This window comes from Aethina tumida, chromosome 3 (genome assembly GCF_024364675.1).
Source record: "Aethina tumida isolate Nest 87 chromosome 3, icAetTumi1.1, whole genome shotgun sequence".
NCBI lineage: Eukaryota > Metazoa > Arthropoda > Insecta > Coleoptera > Nitidulidae > Aethina > Aethina tumida.
Genome location: NC_065437.1, coordinates 23,159,878 through 23,187,600, shown reverse-complemented (window position 1 = coordinate 23,187,600; position 27,723 = coordinate 23,159,878). Strand labels below are relative to the sequence as shown.

General features: G+C 28.7%; 2 protein-coding genes across 2 annotated transcripts in view; both read right to left on the bottom strand.

Annotated features, from left to right (window-relative positions):
* Positions 1–27,723, bottom strand: part of LOC109599629 (dorsal-ventral patterning tolloid-like protein 1) — a 101,191-nt gene that overhangs the window by 26,751 nt on the left and 46,717 nt on the right. The window contains exon 3 of the mRNA XM_049964356.1: positions 12,612–12,710. Within this exon, the coding sequence (XP_049820313.1) occupies positions 12,612–12,702 (91 nt within the window). The 5' untranslated portion in view covers positions 12,703–12,710. The remainder of the gene's footprint in view (positions 1–12,611; positions 12,711–27,723) is intronic.
* Positions 6,372–7,091, bottom strand: LOC109599630 (uncharacterized). Its single transcript, XM_020015643.2, has one exon. It carries the CDS (start codon positions 6,888–6,890, stop codon positions 6,777–6,779), a length of 114 nt encoding a protein of 37 aa, XP_019871202.1. The 5' UTR covers positions 6,891–7,091; the 3' UTR covers positions 6,372–6,776.

Genomic DNA, 27,723 nt, shown 5'->3' with positions numbered 1-27,723 from the left:
TTCTACTCTTGATTATGCATAGTTCACTATTAGTCCTAACAGAGTAAATTGTCATCAATAGTTTGTTTGTTTAATAAAAGAGAGTGAAATTAGATTAAAAATCAATTATAATCAAATTATAAAAAATACCTATACATATGCATTAATACAAATAATTGAAAGTAAAATAATTTATTTAAAAAAAGTATTTCGTAATAATTTTTTTATTCAAGCAATCGGCAATCCACGTACAAACTTATTAATCAAATCAAGAGCCCATTTGGGTTGGTCTGATGGCACCATATGTCCGGCGTTTCGTACGAGAGCTTCAGTCAGATTTCCAGCAACTTTCGAGTAACCTGCCAATTCACCGTCGACATACCAGATTGTTCTCTCGGCCGTTTTATATTCGTCTGAGCCACAGAAGTCCAGCTTCTTCAAAAAGTTAAGAGTTGTTGGATAAGCAACAATTATGTCCATTTGCCCACTGTACAGGAGAACTCTGTAGTTACAAATCAGCTCGGCGAGCCACGGAGTTATTGATTTCAAAATGTCTTCCTGAAGGTTTTCGTAGACAGGTTCCCCTTCAAATTGAGCATTTCCTACGTGGATGGCAGTTCTAATATTTGATTGTTGTAAAAACTTGGAAATGTAGTCGTCAACGGGGCTGGGATCGACTGCCACCAAGTAATTGTAAACATTAGCAATGCCCGAAACGTTGTAGAAATAATCTCCAAGAAGTGCATCGTTTATTTCGCCGGCGGCTGCATAATTTCCTTGTCTGATAAACTCGGCAATTTCATTTTGTTGTTGTTTGAAATATTCCAAGGAATTATCATCAATGAAGCCCAACTCGAACAAATAATCCCCGTAAGCAGCTATCTGATTTATTGGATCACTCCAACCGTTACCAATGGCGATACCTTGCAAATTAATCTTCAAGTCCGCCTCTGGGTTGTTCTTATAGATTGTGTACGCAATTGCAGGAATATATTTGCCTCCGTACGACTCTCCGGTTATGAAAAGTCCATTGTCTTGTAGTTTCGGGAAGAGCGTGAAGAATTGCGTTAGGGCACTGTACAAACCTTCACCGACTTTTGTTTGATTTTGAGCATATCCCCCCTTTTCGGAGAAACTCCATCCTGTGCCGGCGGGATTGTCGATGTACACGACACTGTGGTTTTTGTTCCAGGAATATTCGTTCAACTGCAACTCACCCTTACTGGAAAACTTCAAGGGACCGTTCTCAGCGAACAGTCCAAACATGGAAGTAGAACCAGGTCCACCTTGGAGCCAAATGATGACTGGATCGTTTTCAAAATCATTTTCGGAAGGAAATAGCCAGAAGAAGAGATTCGAGTTGAAGTCTTTGTCCACCGTCAGATAACCGGAATAACTTTCCACGCCCAAGAAGAGAGATGGGTCCACAACACAAGCATTTTGTGCCTCTTCTATTTTACCAGTTTCGATCAATGGGGTAAGAATCAACGGTTCATCCTCATTCACATTTTCGTACTGAGTTACTTTTACATATTGTAATTTGGAAATGGCTGTGGTATAATGTACAACTAATATAGTTGCAAACAAAATTGAAATTAGCCGACCCATCTTGAGAACAACTGAATAATCGATTGGTGTGTAAGTCCTTTTATATAAACACATGGAATTTTATCAGGAGTTTTAATAGATGTTAACAATGTTGCTATAATTGGTTTAATTCTAAAAATATCAAAATTACAATGGTATTTTATATTCTAAATTATTAAAAATTAGATAATTATCTTCAAGTACTGTTATCTGAACATGTCTGCCGTTCGTTTAGACTGGATTTTTTAAAATTTATCAGTGATGTGAAATCCATCAAATCACTTTCATAAGTGCTACTACACTTAAAATAAAATTGATTTAATTATTGATGTTTCTAATTAACTGTCCTAGAAGTATTAAAACTCGACCCAATATAAACGTGATCACTGATTGCACACCATAAAACTAGTAATAAAATTTTCATAGTTCTCTTATTGTCGGTGATAGAAACGGTGAAATCCGACGCGAAAACTTTGCTAATTAATTAAAAATGTTCCATTCAAACCAATTTGATTTAACTTGTGGAACTGTTTATTTTACCGGGAGTTGTACTAAAAGCTTTCGAACTTTTAAAGGCCACTCTCCCGTCATTAATACACTGACTTTACTCCATTTTATTCAATTTCACTTTGGTCCGTTCAATTATGTTGGAACAGGTCGTGCTATCTCCATTTTTGAGTTACTTTGGTCATTCGTTTTGTTAGGATGAAACCAAATATGTAGAGATATATTAACATATTCATTTCTTCTAGTTATGTATTAATACATTCGTACCGAAAAATGGACTAAACCCAGATCGAAGGTGGTGACGTCAATCTTTCCGGACGCATTCAAAACAGCGATTTGCCTGATCATTTGATGTGCGAGGTGGATGTTCAGTTAAGTTGAGAGTAGGGCACGGGGGAGGGCAGTCAATCAGAATAAAGGATGTCAAAACCTCAGGTTGGCAGAAACGCTTTGCCATAACGCATTTATCGCCACTTAATCGGTTGGTTCGCGATAATAGAATGTGTATTTAAATCCATCATCGAAGAGGCTAATGGATGCATATTCATGTACCGAAATCGTATGTGAAATGTGAGGTTTAACACCTTCCGATGACATTCAAACCTTAACTGATAAGCCGGTATTTTACATACGAGCACACGTGTGTTGTTGGCACCGTCTCAAAAACTCAATAGCTCTCCGTATTTTCATTTAACGATTAAATTTTAGCGAGAAAAAATAAACTGTCAAATTGTGAAATAAAAATGTATTTAGTGTGCAAGCAATTCGTCGTTAGTCTTTGTGCGGTTGCGGCACTAAAAATAGTGGAATCGATCTCCCGGTCTGCAAATAAATCGGGACCGAATGACCTCGTGCGAATTTATAAATCAACTCGGTTCTGATTGAGGTATTCATTTCCCCCAACACCTGATCGATTTTGATTGATGTGACCATTTCGTGTAGGAGGGAACAGTTGTCTTAATTGATTATCTGAAGGCCTGATAATCACGATAATATTTTTATTTTCTGTAAACCATGACATTTATGTTATTATTTTTATCTCTGTAACAAATTGAATTTAATCAACCATATCGATGTCTGTTAATTCATTTAATTTTAAATGCTAATTTTAGTAGGGTATAAATATATATTTATAGTACCATATAATTCCTGATTTTCACATTACACACGACATGTAGTAAATAAAATTGCTAATTGCTGTTCAAATTAATATTCGCATGAAATAAAATGTCCTCCTCGTATTGATTTACTATACAGGTTGACAAAGCACAGTTCACTTAATAATTAGGTTACTTTGAATTTAATGCATACTCTTTGTGCACCAACAGAAACCATTTGTGGCAAGGCATTGTGCATTTGATGCATTACCTACTAATATTCTGGTCTAGCACTCATTTTAAATGAAATTACAAAGATAATTTTATTTCTACTTCATCTACTAATGGAGTGAAATAGGATTTATTAATTGTATTATGTAATTTTAAAATTTAAATAAATCGTTTTCATGTGGTGTGTTAGAACAAAAATAATTTTAATTTTTTTTTAAATATTAGGCAGATCAATTTTTTTTTCCATTTTATTCAATAATTTTAAAAACAAGTCCTTAAATTTAAATTTCAAAAATGTGTCTTTTTAATCATATTTCCGTAATGTTTGGTACAATAGAGTTTAAATTTAGTATTTATTATCCTCTAATACATATTTACAATCCAATGTAATAAGCTTTTAATATAATGATACAAAGTAGGTGGACTCTCTTCATTTTTTCCACTCTATTTTCTAAGCTAATGAATATTTCTTAAAATTTTTTCATATTCTTTGCATAATTTAGAAAAAAAAGATACTTTTTATTAATTTTGATTATCACAGCCGTTTTTGAGAAATTTCAGAATCAAGTAGGTATGATAAGCTACTTTTGATTAGTTTTGATATTTACAGATTGAAAAAAAACATTTTTTTATTAATTTAATTAACGTAAATTTAGTTCACATTTTTGCATAAATTTATTTATTTTTTTTAGATATGAAAATACTATTCAGTCCAGTCCTTTCTGTTCGCGTTTTCAATTCTTTAATGTAATTGTTCTGTGTTATTGACTGGGAAGCATTTGGCCGTACGCTGTAATATCTAATGGATTTAGGTTTGGTGACTTTAGAGACCAATTATCTTCTGGTCAGTGGAATATCTTCGAGATTTTAGGTGCTTAGAAACTAGAGCGAGAAAGAGGATAACTCTCCAGATCCTACGCTACTGTATCATTATAGAAAAAGTTTATTATATTAAATTGTAGGTATGTGTTTTAAGATAATACAGACCAAATTTAAACAAGACTGGACCAAAGATTACTGAAATATGAGAAAAAATCTATTTTTAAATTTAAATTTGAGGTGCTCTTTTTTAGGGAGAATGATTTAGGTTTTCTTCATTATTCATTCCCATATTTTTACCACCTATTTTATAAGCACCATATATATGTTTAACAATAATTGGATTTAAAAGACTTTTTTCTAATGTGATTTAACAATAAATATAAATAAATATATATAAAGAAAAAATCTATAAATACCCAAAAGAGTTGCTATTATTATTATTAATTAAAAAACGAAACATCATTTATACACGAAACTAAATATAGTTTGTTTATGATCCGATAAAACAATTAATAATGATAGGATAAATAAATCCACTGTAATTGAGCCACGAGACCCAGTGATAAAATATTTACAGAGGGTATTCAGTAATTGGAACAAAAAAAAAAAGATAAAAAGCTCAATTTAGAGACGTCACTCAACTTCGTGTCTCTCAAGTAGAAATCACGTATGCTTGAAAACAAAAAGTCGCACATCATGGACATTATCCCAGTTTTTCTTCTGTAATTTAATAATTTGTCACCTCCAACAATGTTCGAAATTGTTTTTTTAAGAATTTATTAGAATTAAATTGAATTTGAGTTCAAATACAAAGTCCTCCACATACAATAGAGGACTTTGAAAACAATGTCATGTTGTTATTCGATAATATCGGATAGTGGTATTTATAACTCATGTAAATAAGGCAAAACTGCTGAATGTCAACATGTAGTCTGTGTCACAGTCACGCGTGAACGTTATTAGGAAGTGTCCCAGGGGTGCAATGATCTAGGGTCAATTACCCGTCTGTCAGTATTTTATATGGTCAAAGGTAAATTTATTACTATAATCAAACTAATTGTATTTTAAATCTTTATGTTCCATTTATAATAATTTTATTCTATTAATTATTACCTTCAAATGAATTCATTTTATAACCGTATTAAAACAAGAATCTGTCGAAAACGGAATGGGGGGTAAATAAAAGAAAATAGTCTCGTAAGATTTTATTTTTGTCGAAGTTAGAGTGGTTTCTAAAGTGTAAATCGTAATTGGTAAACTGAAGTGGGCAACAATTTAATAACGATTAATTTGCTAGTCGTAAAAATAGACTTACTCGGACCCACTATATTTATGTTTTAGTAAATAACGTGGTAGCTTTTCCATTGTTTCATTTTTCGTGTTTGCCGTTATTTTCAAGTTGAATTGACTTTTAGAAAACTGATGTTTGGAGAACCTTGGAGAGCAAAATTAACTTTTTCAAGTGCCTAACACAACTCCAATAGATAAGTCATTGTTTAATAATCATCGAGATGCTTTGGGGACTGTCTTGTAACAATAGATAATTGTAAAATCCACTTATCTGTTATTTATAATTGTCATTGTTTAATGATTATCGATATGAGTTGGGAATTACTTTGTAACTATAAATATTTATAAAATATAAAAATATTTATATTACATAAATTGATACTGCAAATTTAAATAAAAAATTGTTTATAATAATTTTAAGTTAATTATATATTTTTTTGCTAAAAATGAAATTTTTTCATCAAAAAAATCAGTTATTAGGAATCAAATTAATTTTCGCTTAAATAACTTCAATAAAACACCTGACTGAATCACCCTGTATGTCAAGAAACTTAAATAGAAGAGCCTGAAGGCACCATGAATTTTAAAAGAGGGGTGGATCCTAACTTGCCATATATTTTAAAAATGCTTGGAAAGGGAAATAGGTCCTGACCGTGATTATGGTAATCCTTGTTCCTGTAACGCCAAAGTTTATCGTGATTTATCTTGTTGTTTCTGTAAAAAGGGGGGAGGCTTCAAATAAGAAATGTGTGAATTGTATTTTAAATTCGCTGTTTCAGGAGTTGCGAAGTGGTGATGGTAGAGGTTATGATTACATACGTACCTTTGGTGTCGATGATTTAAATAAAAGTCGTTGGGTACATAAAATAGTAATTTTATTTCTCCATCGGTATATGTTTTGACGTTACAAATATAAAATTTACAAATCATAAAAACCTTGGGAGCACGGTTACAACTACGATACCATTAAACATCTCTTGGTTGTACATTACGTTAGATCTATTGTCGATTAAGAGCTCTTCTATAAACACGTATGATAACATAGTTGTATACAGTATACAAAACTACAACTTGAGGTAAGCCACTAGATCGGTTAACACAGACGACGACATATTACATCAACATTACGAGTAGATAACGAGTATGGAGCGGAGTCCGTGGGACACAGCACACGTCTCCTTGTGGTCGGTGAGCACTCCGGTTCATCGGCGGGGACGGGGGAGAGGAAGACGGAGGCCGGACTCATCGACCCCTTGTCGAGTCTTAAGAGGCGGCACGCGGTTCTCCGATGCTCTGGCCGACCACGATGATGATGACGATGAACACGGCCAGCAGCACCATGATGCAACAAATCGCCACGGCCACCATATTGTGCATCGGATGACGGCGGCGGTTGACTGGTGGGTCGCAATCGGAGGCCTCGAGCGCCTACCGCGTTCGGGCGGTGGGAGCGCGGCGCGCGCCCTTACTCGAGGGATGAAATATTGATTCGGGTTTTCGGGCCCTTGGTGAACAAACGTCGGCGTCGGCGGACGGACCGTGGGGGCCGGTCCCGTGTGTCGCTTCTGGTCGCGGTGACGACACGATGATCACCTGAGATGTGGGTGGGACGGGGACTCCGCTCCAGACTGCGTCGTGTCGAGATGCATTCGGATGTAAATCGACTTATGTCCTTAGTGTCTTCACTCAGGTGCATTGTTTGCCGGATTTTGGTGCCAACTGTAAGCTTCGTTCGAAATGGGATGAGGCACGTGTTTGCCCTGTTTTAAACTTGTTATCTTCTCACTGAGTTTATGTCACTTGCCGTTGCCCGGATAGAAATTATCCTATTAGTATTATCAAATTGCGGCATATCTTTGACAATTTCATTTCAAGCTTAAATAGTATGCAATGTTTATTCCTTCAATTAATGGAATGAAATATTCTTAATTTTCGAAATTAAGAATTATTTAATTATTTATATTTAACTTGAGTAACTGAACTAAATTGTCTAATTATTCTTTCATTTTTATTAATGAATATTTTAATACAGTCAAAAAATGAAAATATAGACAATGTATTTAAGTTATCTAGGTATTTTCCTGTCACAAGTTTTCAATAAAAGTAAAGGATAATGATTAGAATTATGATTATGAAGCAAATTAAATGCAAATTTCACTCATAACTTAAAGTACAACGTAATGAAATAAAGGTTGATTATTTAATATTGTTGACAATTTAACTTTCTTTAAAAAAATAAATTGTTTATTCCCATTACATATACATCAATGAAAATAAACTTCAATGTTGAAACTTATGAGAAACTCATTAGTTGTAAACTTCATTCATAACTTTTAACAAATCACATGAATTTACTAAAAGATTAAGCACAAATACGACTTAATTAAACAAAGCAAACTCAACTAGAAAAAACTAAATTGTCTTACATTTTTAACAATAAAAACTTTAGGAGTTATTTCGTGAATCATTCATCACACTTATAACTTAAAAAAATTATTAAAACGTTAAATACAAACGAAATAAAAATGTTGACTATTTAATATTTCTAACAGCAATCAACTAATTGCTTTAAATTTTTTCAATAGAAAGTTCACTCCAGCTGAAAAATAAATAAATAAATAAAAATAATATAAACAAATTCGGCAACGTTATCTGTGTATAAAACATCCCATCTACAATTTAATTTTGCTACTCAAGTCAATAGTTGAGATATAATCTGATTAGAAACTTAATTGATGCTTTATAAATGTACTTTGCAACATGAACAATGCGTTATCTCTACATGTCGTAAAGTCACAAATTGATTTATTGCTTGTTTAATTTGTGTGAGAGTGTGTGTGCGACTCCTGAGCACAAAGTAAACATATTCTGAGTAAATGTTTGACCTTAATTAAGTGATAAGCAACCTCCTCGTGTTTCGTACACGGTCTGTTTTCTAAATATTTAGTCCCGTGTATGAGACGCTCCGCCCGATTATTAGATTTGTGTACATTGTGTTGAGAATTCGCTTAGATTAATTGTGAAAGTTTGCGAAACTTTGATTAATCGATTCGGGGTTCATTTGACTTTGTGAAGATAATCACCAGAAAACATCCCCAAAACCGACAACCATCATTGCAGCAAGAAGCTACATTACGTCCAACCGACCCCGGAATAGACTGCAGATAATGATGTTCTCCAAGACATACTTTTTTTTTCTTTATGAGCCATCGTAAACCGATCTTTTATAGTACTAGGCACTATTGGAATTGCTGCTCCAAAACAATGGCCAATAAAAACGTAAAATCATTTAACGGTTGAACTTGTCTAATTAATATTGACATGTGAAGCAGGAAACTGCAAACGGAATTTGTGTTCCAGCATTGATGGTCCGTGGACAGAACGTAACCGAAATCGGTGGTTAATTATCATCCAATTAAGGGGGCAGTTGTATGACAAATATGCTGTGCGGGCAACGATTATATGTGATGATTTAATTGATTTGGCATATTAGTGTCCTTTAGATTTTAGAATTAATCAAGCGTGGAGCGTATACCTCCAATTATTACTCAAACAGCACGGAATTTATACTCAAATAGGGAATTATGGTTACTGAAACAAGATCGATAAGTGATGAAGGCCAAACGAGGAAGATTATCAAAACCTTAGTGTTAATATTGCATTGGTGTTAGTCTTGCATTAAATTATTTATTTAATAAACTTCTTTCAATTTGATAATGGCCCAAAGAACTGATCAGGATCAGTATCCTCCGCAATCGTTAATTATCATTACCCGATTCGGCATCAAATTTTTAATGCCTCGTCCGATAAAAGTTTATTAGAGAGAAGGAAAGAGGGAGTATAAGTTACGGATAAAATCTCGCAATGATTTCGCTTACGAAGGCAATTTGATGAAAGAAATACGCCAAAGGAGCTCTGTCCCGTAATTAACGGATAAGCAGTGAAGCGACGCATCGAGATAGCGAAACGGAATTCCGGACAATCTTTTCTAAGTCAATCGACGGTTTCTGGATGTCTTTTCAGTATCTTCTTATAAATTAATAACGAATATTTTTTAATCCTTATTAAGAAATCGAATTTTAATTTTAAAATTAAATTTAATTTTTGTATTTTTTTTATAAATGGAACTACAGTCAAACTTTTTATAATCTTATTATTGTAATTTGTAATAAAGTGGTCGTAATACGTTAAATACTGAAATTTCTATTTGGGTGAACAAATGATTATAAACTAACTAACTAACTATAAATTTCATACCTTTTTTACATTATCCGTTAGAAAAACCACTATAAAATTATTAAATTTTGTGATGTTCATTTTTTCTCTCAAAGGTCATTCCAAAAAAAGGCTCTCAAGAAAAGAAATGTTTGCCATACTTTTTGTAATAATTTTGTTTCTGTAACTTGAAATAAAGTAGTGGTAACACGTTAAATTTTGAAACTTCAATTTGTCGGAATAAAAGTCTATAAACCATCAAAGGAAAGAATTTTTTATACAGTTTTTATATTATCCGTTAGAGAGACCTCTATAGAATAACTCATGTTTCACTGGTTATTCGAATTTCGAATTATCGAATAATCATTATAAGTTGAACTCACATGAAAAATAGTTGGAGGGACACAAACATATATTTTATTTAAAAATATTAATAAGGAAAAAATAAGAGACATAGAATACAAACACACAAATAACTTTGCATAAAATTCGATTTATAAAGTTAGAGCTTAAACAGTTCCCGTGCAGAATTGAAACGTAACCAATAAAAATTCCTGAGGCAATAAATTATCGATAATTCTCTCGAACCCCGATGTTATTTCATCCCGAACAATTTATATCAATTTATAAAATTACTATAAAACATTCCGTGAATTGATTGTTTCCCCTTTATTACCTTCATATCATTCCGATTGATGGGTCAATTTCGTAGATTGTGCGGTTTATCAACAAAAAATCGTCCCGGTGCACGATCTAAAACTGTCCAAAATAGTTTCGCAAAAGTTTATATCGAAATCCAATAATACCACGTAAACGGTGCATTTGTGGAATGTGAGAGATATCGTTGCACCTAAATGTGATTTATTTTTCACACAGGGAAACGACTAGACGTACTTGGTGATGTTTTCCAATGAACAATTTACAATAACAGAACCGCACAAATCCGCTTAACTCAATTACGCTCCGAATACAACAGAGAATGCTCCAATGTGAGAAATAAATTTGCCTTTGTTATTTAAATAATCAATACTGCATAATGAAAATTATCAACGAAATTTCAAGCTTGAGTTGAACGTGATCAATTTATTGTATCGTGTTTTGTTGACCGAATGGCATAAAAAGTAGGGCTATATCGATTTTCGGAGAAAGTAAGAACCGAAGTGTCGCCAACCCTGAAATGAGTGCTTGAGGAGTTTTTAAAGCTCTCCTCTTCACTGCACAAAGCGACACAGGGGAGCAAATCTACATAAATTGGGAAAACAAAGAACAATTTTTTTCTTCATGCCATAATTAACATAATTATGATTTAATTATTCACTGAATTTAAAAATGTGGTTTATTTAAAATATATGTTTTTAAATATTTTTCTTTACTTATTGTTAATAATTAAAGAAAACTAATCTAATCTTTAATTATCAATATTTTTAGAACATTCTTTTGAAAATTCTCATATTTGAAAACTCTGGTTCTTCTGTCATTGAAGCTACAGATTTCTTTTAACACCCTAGGTATCTACCTAGAATTCTTTTCTTTAAGATCATGATTATATTATAAATTTATCAAAAATCAAATCATGAATAATAGTAAATTTCCATTTTAAAACTTGTTAAGTTAATATTAAAAAAACTAAATTTGGATGTCTGTTGGGTAATTTTTCTATTCCCACAGTGGAGGGATTTTTGGTCCATTGTCGGGATCCGTCTCCGAGGATTCCATCGATTGTTGTTCAGTGTACGGCTCCGTCACATCGTCCGCCAATCCGCACTCCCTCCCTATCCCAGAGCACTCCAATCATCCGAAAATTTGTCGACACAACTCCTCAACCAGCCACCCCATTTTTTTTATTAATGCCCTCATCACCTTATTGAAATAAACCACACGGATTATATTTGTATTAATTAAATAGCCAATTTAATTTTTGTAATTCCAGTAAAGCTTTATGGACAAAACAGTCCATTCATCTACAATTCAAAAAATTTGAATGAATGGTGTTCATTGAAACTGATATTTACTATATTCCAGTAAAAGCATTTAACATGTATTTCAAATGTATAATAATGTGAAAAAAATTAAACTAATTAGGCATTTAGTAATTCAACAAATAATAATTAATAATCATTATTATAAAAATATCTACCTCTTTAGGTTGTGTAACAACATCAATTCATCAATTTACTTGTGTACATAAAGTGCATAATCAAATATTGAATTTTACTGAAATATGCCGGGAGGACAGTTTACGACTCGAGTAAATTCAATGCAGTCGAAACGACTCGGAACACGATCCACGTTCATCTAAATATATGTATTGTCTCAGATGCGGCTCCGGGCCATACATCTCGGCCAGTGACAGTTGCAAAGTAGTAAACGTTTGAGAACGACAAAAACAAATAGTGATCGTTCACAAAAAAAGTAGTATTTATTAATAAGGAAAGTTTTTATGGACTTTGTCCTCCAGTTCGAGTGGATAAATGTGACGACTCGGCGGATTTACCTATTGCCTTATACGACGCCGTAGACGTTCGCATCATTCATTCGGTTCGTCTATGAAATTCCGAGTTTATTGTGTTTTCATATTTCCGATGCACGAAGCACGGAAATTTGATATGACGTTTACTATCCTCCTAGATTTATACACAATACAGTCTTCTCATAGTTTTAACAGTAATATTTCCACACTGTTGTTATTCTAGTAACACTCAGACTAGAATATTTGACTTTTGTATGAAAAATGTAATTCATTGTATTTAATTTTTAAATACAATAAAATGTTTAATGGACTTAGAAGATAAATATATTAAATATTTATTATAAGACATGGTGAATGTAACAAATTAATAAATGGTAATTAATAAAATTATTTTATTAAGATGATTGTCTTACCACTGGTAAACTGAATACATATAGCTTGGAGGCAAAGGATCGACAGTACAAGACTTCTCCCTGAGGTGTGCCGGTGTGCTGCTGGGGCCATACTGTGTCCTGAAACAAAATGAACAAATTAATTGTTTAAATTAACTTTAAAACATTTTTAAACAAACAATAAGATCTTGATTAGTACAATATTTTTAAAACAATAATTATTAGATAATAATTTAGATATATTAGATATTAGATCCTTTTGATTAATGATTTGATTTTATATGAATTGTTTCTTTATTCTCCTTATAACGATGCTATTATTATGTGGTGCAAACAAATATAGGGTGGACGTCGTTTGGAAAAGAATATTTCTATGAGATAATAAATTTTTATAATACTCTTAATATTTAGTTCCCGTAATTTTACTGCATACATATTATAATTAAAAATCAAATTAAATTAAATTTCATGTTAATTATTATGATGAATATTTAAATTTACTCGGTAGTCGAATATAAATGAAAATCAATCAGTGATTTTAGTGATATTTATGTAATATAAATAAATAAAATGTTAAAAACAATTTACAAATTAAATTATAATCTGCATATTAAATATAATTACAAAAATATTACATTTAATAATATAATTCGATTGTTTTATGCATCATCCAATTGAAAGAATTCCAAATTAATTATGAAATAAACAAAATAAAATTGTTAATTTAAATTTATTAAATTAAGAACTTTAATTTTAAAAATTAAAAGTAACCAATTAAACTTAAATAAAATAAAAATTCTTAATTCAAATTCAAAAAATAAAAAATTAAAAATTATCAATTAAATTAAAAAATGTTAATGAAATTTAAACTTAAAAAAATAAAAATAACTAATTAAATATAAGACATTTAAATTTTAATTTAAAATTAAAAAATATAAAAAATTTGATATAAAAAATGAAAAAAAAGGTTGTAAATTAAATTAATATCTGATATTCTCAAATGTTTCATTTTCATTATTAGTTTATTAATGGGAAGACGTAATTTTATTTAATATTAAATATTTTTATGTAATATTCTGCCATTATTTATTTTGAATGATTTCATCTTAAAATTTATTTTTTGCATTTATTGAATGTAAAAAATTATGAATAATGGTGATGAACAATTTTTATGTCATCCATGACAGAACTTTTTTATTTTTTAAATAAAATGAGGTCATAAATAAATATGCATAATGTACACAAACTTTGAATATCTTCTTTTTTAATAAAAACTTAAGTTTATTTTCATCAACCCCAGAAAAATATTATAACGGACCTTAGTAAATTAATACGACCGCATTACCTTCTATTCCTAATTGCCAAAGTTCCAACAACGGGTATAATAACACTATTAGGTGGTTTGACGATAAATTGTTAAAACTTGGCTATCTGTTCCACGACTCGGATAACTTTTCTTTCTCGTTTTTAGTTTGGCGATTCGCCCAAAGTAACTTTTCGAAGTAAATCCGTGGGATTTCGGCACAGTGGAAAAAAAGCCGGGCTTCACTCATTTCTAAATGGACCGCGCTCATTTTATTTAGTTAATTAAGTTTAAATGTTAAATAATGTAGGTCAAGTTTAATTTGCTTTAAAGCGGTTCATTATTGCCCGAGTTTAAATTTTGATTGCCAAGGCTTTATGAATAAGTAATTCTCTTGTTTTAAGCATGTGGATAATATGCAAATACCCCTAGAACTAATTCAAATAAATATTGCTGAATCAAATAAAGCTATTGTAATATTACAAAATTCGATACCATTATTCAAATGCAAACTTATGTGAAATGTCCTTAACATATACACACATACAGAAACATTGCAATATTACGAGAACGAATAATTTTAATATAATTTCGTCAGTTGGTCTGATTTAGTTTATATTAACAGGTCCAAACTGAACAAACAAATGCTACCCTTAAAGTTCATAGAACGAATTGAGGTGGCACTGCATTTGCATGTGATATTACTTGCAAATTGAGTGTGCATGCCACAGGAAATTAATTCGAGTATGTGATTGTTGATTTAGACGTCCAATGTAGCGAAATCTGCTTAAATGACTTTTGGGATAATTTACGTTAACTTTAACAGTTGGTATATATAATATAGTAAGTGATATTTTCTAAAATTTAATAATAAAATAATGTTTTACCTCACAGTACTGACCTTAATTATAGAAACTTATTAAAATATATTTAAAATATGAAGTGAATTGATTCTGTTATCTACTATTCAACTAGTCAATCTAATTTTATTTTTTAAAAAATTTCCTACTTTTATATTTTTTAAATGAATAAAATTATAACAACCTTTTATTTGCTCTCTGTGAATTTAAATTATTTTTTACTAATAGTCTTTTGCTTATTACAATTATTTAATCATTGATTTAAATGAAACTGTAAAAAAAATAATAATTTAACGTTACCAAGACCCAGATCCACTGGTCAAGTGATAGTTACGATAAAATTTTCTGAGCTCGAAAAACTTTAAAGAAAATCGATAATTGGATAATTCTATTGTCAAAAGACAATCCAATATTATGGTTTATATTTATTATAAAAATATATATTTATATTTATTTAAAAAAAAATATAGAGTGATTATGTTAACCACCCTACTATGAAAAAACTGCATAAAAGTTTCCACGTGATGGTGGTCCAATGAGGTCCAATTCTTCTGGCGTAAGCTTTCTTGGAAAAATGATGCTCTTAATAAATGTGTTTCAACTCGAAAATGATCCCAAACCCTAATTCAAGATTGTGATGGATTGGTTAAAAGACCAAGGCATCGATACTTACTCGTCTATGCAGCGGAGATGGTCCAAAATTATAAAACCAAGTGGATATTATAAAAAGTGTTTCTTTCAAAATTAAAGTTTCTATATTTATATCCAACTCATTTTAGAAAAATATATGTAACAATTTATAGAATAAGAACACATTCGTTTTTATAATATTAAATAAAAGAGGAATGGTAAATTAATATTATTTTAACAGTTTACATTAAATAAAAGTGTTATGGGTAAAATATTTAACACACATGAAACACATTTAATAGTCAAATAAATTATGACAAATTTAAAATTAATCATTGAAATTGCTGATATAGTTAATCATGAAGCCTTGTTTAAAAAGTAATTTAATTGAAATGCCAGATTGTTCTGACCATTAGATGTGTTTAAATAATGGCGAATGCGTTAATAAAAATATATGAATAATAATATGTGATACTTATTATATTTATATTTAATAATTTTAATGTAATTAACAAAAATATATATTGTGATAATTCAAATTTATTTTAGTAGCTACGTATTTCTATACTTAGTTTCTTCTCTATTACAGGATTTATTGTTAATATAATAATTAGTTATATTTATAAAGATTGAAATTGAGTAGATTATTTGATTTAATATAATTATACATAGACAAACATTACAAATTTTGTGTGAATGCCACAAAATAATTAGAGGGAAATTTTACCTTAATTTTAATGATCTGATTATAATAATATATAATTATTATATTTATATATTATAAAATTGTATTTGATTTTTTTTTTGAAATTGAAGATATGAAATTAATAAAAATAACATACTTCAACATCCTTGTTAATTTATCATGTCATGAGGTTTGATAAATAATGGCGAATGCGCTTAATGACACTATTATATTTATGTATAGTTTAATAATTTATTTTTAATTTTTATTTACATAATTTAATATTATAATATAATATTATGTGCAATTATAATTAAAAATGAGCAGATTAATTAAATTTAATTTAACCAATTAATAAATTATTTTGTCCATGAATAAATACACAATTTAAAATTATACATGGTAAACAAACCTTTCGCTATAAAACCTAAACATATGCCACGGAGACGTAATAAGTTAAGGATCAGGTAACCAAATCTAATTGGCTCAATCATATATAATCCCGTCGGTTCGTATCTGAAACGTCTCGAATGCAGATTGCGAGACTTGGTCCTGACAGTAAGTCGTGACGGTAATTGGCTCTCTCCGAAACGAGACAGGGAAACGAGCTAAAACCAGACGGGGCTCATCGTTCAGGAAGCGATCGCATTGAATTGGCATTTCACTGGCGACGGGGACCACATGTGACCCGCGCCCGCGGACCGGGATGAATTACGGCCGTCTGGAATATACATGGAAGGTCCGTCGACTATTTAATTACAACGATTTCGTCGGAGGCTCGGGAACTGGTACGCGCACTGACAACCAATTACTGGGCTTGTCTCCGATCGGATTTACAATCGTTTTAATTTCGAGAGGCGGTTTTCGGAGGAATGATGTTAAGGGTTCTGTGTCCTTTATGTCCGCATATATTCTACATTAAATAATAAAATGTCGTTGAAATTTATTCATGCTCTCGCTCGGTAAAAATTATATTTATACCTTAATATATATATATATATATATATATATATATATATATATATATATATATAAACATATTTAACTAAATAAATTAAAATATTTAAAAGCTTAAAACCATCATTAATAAAAAATATCAAATAATACAATGAAAATGAAAATAATTTATATTTAAAATAAATTTGAGAGTACAACACTTAAATCAAGAATCAGAATCAAGAAATTAAATTGAAATATGTTATACGCTATTAGACTAATTCAAGATATAATTTATATATAATAAATATGTAAACAGATTTAATTACTATTTTGAAATTTGCAACGATCATTAACAAATAATAGGCAGTAAAATTGAAATTTGTAAGGTGTTGTTAAAATAATTCAAGATATAATTTATATGTAATTAATATATAAACAGCTTTAATTACTATTTAAAAGTCTGCAACAATCATTAATAAATATAGACAATAAAATGTAAATATGTAAGGTGTTGTTAAAGTAATTTAAGACACAAATTATATGTAATAAACATATTTAATTACCATTTAGACTGCAATGATTAAAAAATAAAATTAATTAATTAGTAAGAAATAAATAACAATAAAATTGAAATATGTAAGATGATGTTATTTTTTACTTATTTTTTAATATATTATTATATTATATACACAATGAAAATTAAAATAATATTTAAAACCAATTTTGCAAAGTCAATATTTAAATTAAGAAAACTTGCCATATTCATTTTAAATTACAATAGTTATTTGAGACTTGAAAAATGAAATTAATTAGTAAAAAATAATACGTAATTTTCTTATTTTATTCTTCTTACAGAAATTTACTCTGAATACTATATTTAGTAAAAATTAATTAAATTTGAGTGTATTATTTAATTTAATTTGATTGAATATACTTAAATAATTATATATTTACCTTAATTTCAATGATTGGCATTAATATAATTATTATATAAAATTACAATATATTTAATGTTAAGCAAATTGAAAAATATATGGTTTAAATTAAGATCATTGTTTTAAATTTGTATCCAATCAAATATCAAAATGTTTCGCTAAAATTGAAATAAAATTAATATATTTTAAAATTCTTCAAATTCAAATTATCAGGCCATAAGATTTGTTTAAATAATGAATTAAGAAACAGTAGGATTGTTTAATAATTTGTTTTATTGTTTATTTTCAGAATTTGTTGTTAATCTATGAATAAATTTACATTTAAATATTATTATTAAATTATAGATTACGAAACAATTAATTTAAATTAATAAATAAATAATAATAAAATTTAGATATTTCAACTGCTGTTAAAATATTTCAAGACATCATTTGTATGTAATAAATAATTAAACATCTTTAATTACTGTTTAGAAGTCATTAATAAAAATAACTAATTAAAAGAGATAATTATCAACTTATTTTTAATTTTAAACAGAATTAAAATTAAAATAATAAATATATAAAACAAATTGAATAAATACAATATTTCAAGACATCTTGAGCTTGCAAAAATCATTAAAAAATAACTGATTGTAAAAGAAGAAGATTACTTTTTTTAAGTAATAATAAATAAAAGAAAATAATTTTTTTAAATTAAAGAAATAATTAATTATTTAAATTTAAAAAAGTTAAAGTACATTAATGAAAATAATAAATTAATCGAATATAAAAAAATAATATATAGAATGTGTAAAATTTGTAATAACATACTATAAAATAGTTTATATACATATTTGACATGTTACAACAATGCCTATTTTGTATAAACAGTGGCAGTAGACAACTAAAAGCCAAACTAAACACATAGTTTTAATATGTCCCGAATGAAATAGTGGCTTGGAAAGGGGACGAAGAAAATGCACGAAATTCCCGACGTCCCATCGCTGTCCGTGGCCCTTTGGGCGGACGAGGCGGCCAGGACGGGCTCTTAAACTCGCCAGAAATGACCCACGGCTGGAAATAGTTATTTACGGCGAGATAAAATCTGAAAAAGTGCTCAGCGCGTCGGAGTAATTTCGCCGTAAACATTTTTACGTGGCAGAAGTGGGTGTAACCGCAGATACATCTCTCCGCGCGCCACCGGATAAATCCGTCCCTGTAAAAAGTCCTTTAAAGGACGTCCCGTCCTTCTTCCACCACCGCCGACTCCTGCGTCTCCTTCGTCCGCGGAAATCGATAAGGCTTAGCCAGAGGCGCGCTTTTCGTTTTCCACCGAAGTTGATGCGGCCGATGCCGCTTCTGGTTCGGACGTCGGGTACGACGCCGCTTTTAATTTTTAACAGATCACGTTTCGTCATGCCCACCCTTTCAATCGATGTATCAAACTTGAAGCCGTTCTGTCGACTCTCTCCTTTTTGTACATATGAAAATTAAGATGAAATGAACGGATTCAATTTTAGAACACTTAGTTGCGGAAAATGTTCAACAGATATAAATTAAATTATTTTAGTAAAGATTTAATCTTGGTACAATTGTATAATTTGTAAATAATTTTGATTGCAGTATTTTAAAACTTTAATTTAATTAACATTAAATATAAATAAGCCTCTGTTATTGGTAAAATTTAAACGGATAAAAAATAAATCAATATACATATTTATAAGTTTTCTTTTAATTAAAATGCATAATGAAACAAACACACTTTAATATTTATTATGTTTTCAATTTTGGTAATTACAAACAATTAAATAGTATTGAAGTATTTTAATTAAACTTCACAGTGTAAGAAAAGCTTTTCAATTTATATGAAAAAGAAAAATATTTAAATCTAGTTTTTAATTGTTGTATACAATTTTATAATTTATGAGTAACTAAATACATGTAAAAATTAAATTAATATATATTAAAGTATTTTAATTAAACTGTAAAGTGAACATCTTAATATTGTGTTATTAATAATTTTATAGGAAATTCATCTGATTTTAAATATTTAAATAATTTAATAATTTATGTGCAATTAAATTTATACAAAAATTAAATTAATATATTTTGTTTTCAATTTTTGTATACAATTTTATAACTTATAAACAATTAAACAATTATAAAAATTAAAATAATATATACTGAAATATTTTAATTAAACTGTATAGTGAAACAAAGGCATTTTAATAATGTGCTATTACTATAAAGGAAATTAATCTGATTTTAAATATTTAAATAACAATTTGATAATTTATATGTAATTACATACAATAATTAAATTAATATATTTCGATGTATTCTAATTAAACTACACTGGGAAACAAAAGCATGTTCTATTAATATATTTATATAGGAAATTATTGTAAATTTAAATTAAATTAAACAATTTTGATTTAATATATTGATGGCTATGTACATTTTATTTAAATTACGATGTTGAGTAATTTATTAAAATTAAATTAATCTACTGAATTATTTTAATTAAATAAAACTTTTGACAAAACACGTGGTTTTAAATCGTGCCAATCCCGTTTCATCCCTTTCCCGCGTCGCGACGGCGGCGTCCGCGCCATCTCTCGCATCGTCTGCCACTTTTTACCAGGGACCACACCTCTCTGGCGAAAAGATCCCGTCTTCGGTGGCACTACACGAAAGCTCAACAGTAGGTCAAGCTTCGACGTCGCTCCGCTTCACCATCTCCATCTCAGTCGCGACATCCAATCGATAACCTCCGGCCACATGATGACCCCACACGTTCTTGCACACATACACGGGGACCGGGCCTGAGGCTTCTTGCTCTTTTTAATGAAAAAATTGATAAAGCGTCAGCTGAGCCAATGATGAATGGATGAACTGCGAGGTGTAATGGGCCTTGAAAGTACTGCTCTTTTGTCTGGTCTATCTCGAGCTACGAGACTTGTATTGTGTAACACGTATACTCATCGTCCGGACTGTAAAACTGGTGGACAGGAATTTTATAAACTCTCCGAATTTAATCCATTTATCAAATTTATTAATAACCTTGTGTTACAGATGAATCTCAAATATTTTAGTACTGTGTTAAATTAAAGTAATTATGTTTTGAAATGTTTACAAACTAATGGCACAAAACAAAATTGTTTTTATTTTGTCATTTCCAAGAATGCAATGTGTGTTAAAAAATATTAATATTTTAAATATTTAGAATGTTAGAGATTTAAACAATGCTTTACGGCTAATGTTAATTTTTTGAAATGATTTGTTGACTAATTATCTTAATGTCTATGTATGGAGGGATAATTTATTTTAATAAATAAATATTTAGTTTTTAAAGTAATCTATTTGTACAAATTGTAATTTTTGTTGATTTACAACAATTTCGATTTTTATAAGAAACTATTGAAATTTCATTAGATTTCACTGGCGTCGCGACGGCCGATCTCTCTGCACGTACGCTTGGTTGCCTGCTCTCCGGGGGAGACTGTCACGAGTGTCTCGATCCTTAGGTTGCTCTGCAGATGAAAGTGACCGTAATTGTTTTATGTTGATGTTAGAAATTTAACAAAATGAAATGAAAATGATAAATACGTCTTTATTTAGTATTCAATTAAAAATTGTTGAGTTCAGTTTAATTAAATTTGTAAAATTTTTGTGACAAGTTTGGTTATAAATATAATTCTCTGCGTTTTCTATAGAGTTGATGTCTGGATATTGGGACGAGCAAAAGGAAACATCAATGCTTTAGTTTTGTAACCAGTGAAATGACCCTAAGCAAGTCAAATTTCACTTGACCATAATATTGGATTATCTTTTAACATTCGAATTATTCAGTTATCGATTTTCTTTCAAGTTTTTCCACTTGGCTACTTTTTATAAATTTTTTAATAATACGGATAGTTAGCCATAAACTCTTAGCTATCTCTTTTTCTAGGTCTTGGTAACACTGAAATATAATATTTCACTTCTAACAGTCATATAATATAATAAGCTAGTAAATAATCCGTTTAAATTCACAGAGAACAGTGAAAGACCATAAATTAAAAAGGTTCAATAATTTTGTGCATTGAAAAATAAAGTAAAATGAGTACGTACTTTTTTAAAACAAATTGGCAATAATTCAAGTAGTACAGAGCATATTTTTTAATATATTTTAATAAGTTGCTATACTTTACACGTACTTATTTTTTGTATAAATATAAATATATAATTTTAATACCTTTATTTAAAGTACGAACAGATAGTGTATAAAATGAGTGAAATAGATAATAAATAGATAATCATAAATCATAAAGCTGCCACAACGAAATTAGTGTAATTATCCATAAAGACTTTACGTTCCATAACTAAAGAGAAGCATCAATAAATAGTTATTTTATTGCAGGAATCAAAAGGGAGTTGCAAACGAGTCGCATTAAACTCGAACATCAACAGTAAAATTATTCATAAATGTTTACTGGTAGCACTTAAATTCAGGTAATTTCTAGTCAGTACTTTGGGCAAGTTTACAAACTAATTATAACTTTAGATAAGTTGTAGTTGAGGCCGCGGCGTGACAACGTTAATGTTTTTTTGAATTTTTCACGATAGTGACTTCGGGTTCCCGGCTTAAGTCTCGTTAAAGCCATATTAAAAGTTTATCTGAATTTTAACAGATTTATGTTCGTAATATGCTAAAATCGCCGGTTATCTGATCGACGATTTTAAATTTATTACGAAATAAAAACCTACGATCCGAAAATTCATACATTGAAAACCTCGACTGAGGCACGTAGAACCTCAATTGAAAAGTGCTCACAGCAACTTTTCTAATTAAAAAATTTTTTTACTAACTTTTTACCGGAGGAAATTAATAAATTCCACGCACACATGCAATTCAATAACTAAAAAGCAAATATCAATTGCTGCTAAACGATAAAAAAACCCATCGAGGTAGTGAAATTCCGATATTTTCGCTTAATTATGTGCACGTCACGATCTAATCGGGTTATTTACAGACAGGAGATTGTGCCGTTTAAAATTAATGGACCAAAAAGGAAATTTATACACTTTGAAGGATACACATCGGGAAAATCTGCTGCCAGTCCGAAGTATGTCGCGCATTTTAATATTGTACTCATGCATAATGACTGTTTTATATTCATGACCCTAATAAAACAGTGCACAATACAGTGCATATTATGCACTACAAATTTTATTGCACCTTGAAATACTGTCGGCAATTTTATCTTTTGAGAATACGGTCGCATCGCTTTACTTGTGGTTTTACAAAATTACTTAATACTGAAACATCTGGTAGGTTTAATTGTTTATTTTGTTCATGAGAATTGAGAAGATCTAGTTGACAGGATTGTTGAATTTTTATGTTGACTTTGCAATTTCTTTATTATTTAATAATAATTAGTAAATATCGTATATAGCTTTTTGATGATGATTTCACATTCAGTGTAGTATAATATTTGTCCATATATAATGTATGTTTTTTAAACATGACAAACTGTATAAATAATTTTATAATTATTAATTAATAATTAATTATAAATTTGAAATATAATTAAACAGTTGCTTATTTTATATTTGAGAATTTGATTTTAATTGTTTGAAATCGAATTATTATAATTTTTACATAAAGGCTAGGAGCATATTTTTATGTTAAACAGACAGAACTCCATAATTAAAAAGTAGAATAAAATTTATTCTATTCTATTCTATTCTTAAATTAATCTAAAACCAAGAAGACCACAGTAACTTTTTTGATTAGGATTCTATTTTAATAATTAATAATCCTAAAAATAAACGATAAAAAATTAAATTAAATATTTTTAATTATTAATATTATTATATTAATCTTTAATTACTAATAAATTTACATAAAGTAAAGTCAAATTTTCAACACAATCGATCAATAATTTAAGTTATATTATTCCACTCATTAATTGGAACAATTTTTATATTTATTTATATTGTTTTTTCCATTTAAAATCAAAACTTTTAGCTGTATTTTTCCTTATATTTCTTTTTTAATTCTTTTTATTTAATATTTATTAATACATCGGTCTATATGACTTCTCAAAATTTTATATTTTTATATTTCTCTTATTATATTAAATTAACATAATATTTCAAAAAAATATTCAGTTAAATTATTTTATATTACTTTGTATTTTATTTCTTTTATTATTCCGCTCAATAATTGAGTGATTGCAACAATTTTTATTAACATTAACAGACAAATGAAAACTCTATAAATAATAATAATCAATAAAAATTACAAAATAATTTGAGTGTAATTTAATTTTTACTTAAATAGTAGTTTTAGAGAGTTTTGTTATCTACATTTTAACTAGATTATTGACTTTTTTTAAATTATTTTAATATTTTCGTTACGTTTTTAATTTAATTAAATATTTGTTAATTTTGTATTTGAAACTTTTTTTTTTTTAATTTATTATTTTTGTTATATTATTTTTAATTTTATTATAAACAAATCATTATAACAAAGAATAAATATATACATATGTACAAAATTTTATTTAATATTAATTGTCTTTATTATCTACTTTTTGAGAGATAAGTGATTTTTTAAAATTATTTTAATATTTTTGTATTTTTTTTTATTTTTAATTAAATATTTGTTATTTTTATATTTGAAAATTTTACTTTATTTTACTTTAATTTAATGTTAATTAAAGGTACTCAATATTAACAATATATTTTTTTTAATTTATTATTTTTAAATTTAATATAAACATTTAATTATCTTTAGCTTTAATACTACTACTTGTTCACATTTTAAGTAGTTCGGTGATTTGTTTTTTATTATTTTATTATTTTTCTTGATTACATTTTTATTTTTAATTAAATATTTGTTTAGATTTTAGTTAGTTTAGATTTGAAAATTAGACTTAATTTAATATTACATTATACATTAATATAATATTATAATATTAATTAGAAAACGCCTAACAAATTATTTTTTTATTATATCTAAGTGAAAATTATATGTAGTACTACATACGATAAGTTTCATATTAGCTTGAAAATATTCAATAACAAATAAAAATAAAATAAAATTAGGTTTAATCTTAATTGAAAACATGTTCCAGTTAAAGTATGACAACCTTGTCCATTCATTTTTATGATAGAGTGGACGAACGCATTGAATTTAAAAGTACATTCGATAAATTGATTAACTTATGGAAAACAGCACTCGAATCGAACGAGACGCAACTTCTTCGGAAGTAATTAATTTCAGGGGAAAGTACTCGATGCGTCCAGTGATTAAAACCGATCCATCACTTGATTATGGATCGGACCGTTTGTAATTTAAATTTAATTGTTCCGAAGGACGACCGTTCAGGTCACCGTTCCACCACGTCAAGTGGTTTCTTGCCGTTTGGCATCGGAACGTTAATTGCACTCACGGATGTGACCTAGTACCTGAAACCGTTTCAATCGACGTGCCGATTTCACGCCCATTTTTACACCAAACCGAAATTAATTGTTGTCGTTTGCATCGGAAAGAAATTGAACAACAGACAGACCAAAGCACGAAACTCATTATCTATACGAATTTACGGCTAAAAAAGAACGAAAAATAAAAAAAAAGGTTGCGGTGCATACGAATGAGCACGTGAGTTTTGCCAGACGTAATTCAATGCGAGTTTTTAGCCGCAGCGAAATTTTTATGCACGTGCCGTAAACTCTTTGCCGTACGACCGCTATTTATGTGTCTATCGGCGTTGCCTCGGAAATGCATATTGGACTTCCGCCAGTGGAGGTTCTTTTTTTTCATTGTTATGTCGAAAAATTCGTGCACGCGGTTTCCGGACGAAGAGCAAATGTCAAATGTTATGTTATTTATCGGCACTGGTTAACCCAGGTATTACATGCAATCCTTTTTAATATTTTGAAATTTGTTTGTATGAAACTTTGAATATTATAAATTTGAATATAAGATATTTAAGTTTTTATCGCATAACACACGTTTAATCTCCATAAGTTATGCGTAATATTTATGATTTAGGGCTTAACTAATTTGTATAGTAACAACTTAATTTTAAAATTTAAAAAAGTCATTAAACGCTTTGAGAATCATCATAGTATTTTTAAAACTTTTTTTAAATAATATGTTGTCGATGAAAACGCCAACAAAACAATTTTTATTCATCAAATATACTACTTTTCTCATAATTTATTAAAAATTTAGTTAAATTTCTAAAAAACGTATATTTCAAAAATTAACATTTTATTTACATTTTAATAATGAATATACATTTGAACTTGGATTTCCAGAATTAAAATTATTTAAAATTGATTGGCTCGAATTCGAAGAAAATATTTGGCACTAAATTCGATTGTTGAATTTGGATGAATCACTAAATTCATTTATTCATAAATTTTATATAGTATCTACTATATATCTAATGTTTAATTGTACCATAAATATTTTTGAAGAATTTCTTTAATAAAATATAATTTTTTCTCATTTTTTGACAGTAAATGACATAAAAATTAATAAAAATATTAAAAATATCAATAATTTGAAAAATTTAATTTATTATTAATTAGAGAACTACTTATAAAGTTTTTCATTGTCTCTTTTTGTTAAGTGGAATAAAAAAATAACAATGAAAAAATAAAAAATATAACTAAATATAACTAATATTTCTTGAATATTATTAATATTAATTGAATTTATGTGATAATTTAGAATAATGCATATGCTCTTGAAAAAGTCTTTTAAAGGTTCTGAAAGGTATCAAAATAAAAAACGACACAAAATGAGCCTAAGTAACTTCTGTTCAACTAATTGAAATTCTAGTTTTATGTTTTTTAACGTATAACATGTTATAATTATTTTAAGAGGTACGACAAGAAGATTACTATAAAATATGGTAAATGTGTTTTATCCCTGTTATTAGTAAATTAGAAATATTTTACTTACTTTTTTTTGAAGTATATTTTATTTCAATATGGTCAACATATATAATATTAATTATAATTAGTATTATATAGCTAAATAATTAAATTAAAATTAAATTGTACATTTTTCTATAAAAGTCAAATACACTCAATTTTAAAAATGCAGGAAATAGTTGAGAATTACGTTAAGATTTTCTTATGTGCTTGTTTTGACGTTGAGAAATGCAATTAAAGTTTTTATTAGTTTAATGCGGCAAAAATTGTAGAACGTAGTTTGTGTGGCAGCGTTCCAAAATATTGACTTTACCACTAACTTAATGGCACGATAAAAACGTCCCTTGCCAAATTGCAATTTCACTGCATTAATAAAGACCTTTATTAGCTAAATAATTATTTCGCTTGAAGATTATACAATTGTCGGCAACTGAATTTAATGAGTATTAAACATGAAAAAATGCATATTTGATTCGAACAAATCACTAGCTTATCTGCAAAGAAACATATGCAAACATATTAAAATTTAAAATTACCCACTGGTTAATATATTTTTTACTTCAAATCAACCCTGCGATCTATATAATTTGGAAAATTATTTTGTTAGGTTATGTGCACTGGATATTATAAAAAAGTACTTCTACATCATATTAATCACATTTTTGTACTGTTTGGAAACATCGTTTAAATTTTGGCGGATGCGCAATATTATTTTCAAGTATATTTTGTTTCAAAATTATCTCATATTCCTTGATGTAGCTGTTAACAAAAATAATTTTCATCTTACAAATTCTATTTTATATATCATTTGGAAGTGACTCTTTTCTTTCTAAAATTATGTAATGTAGTAACTAACAAAGAT

Excerpts from the sequence above, each read along its gene's own strand:
- LOC109599630 (XM_020015643.2), bottom strand. The coding sequence starts at position 6,890 with ATGCACAATATGGTGGCCGTGGCGATTTGTTGCATCATGGTGCTGCTG.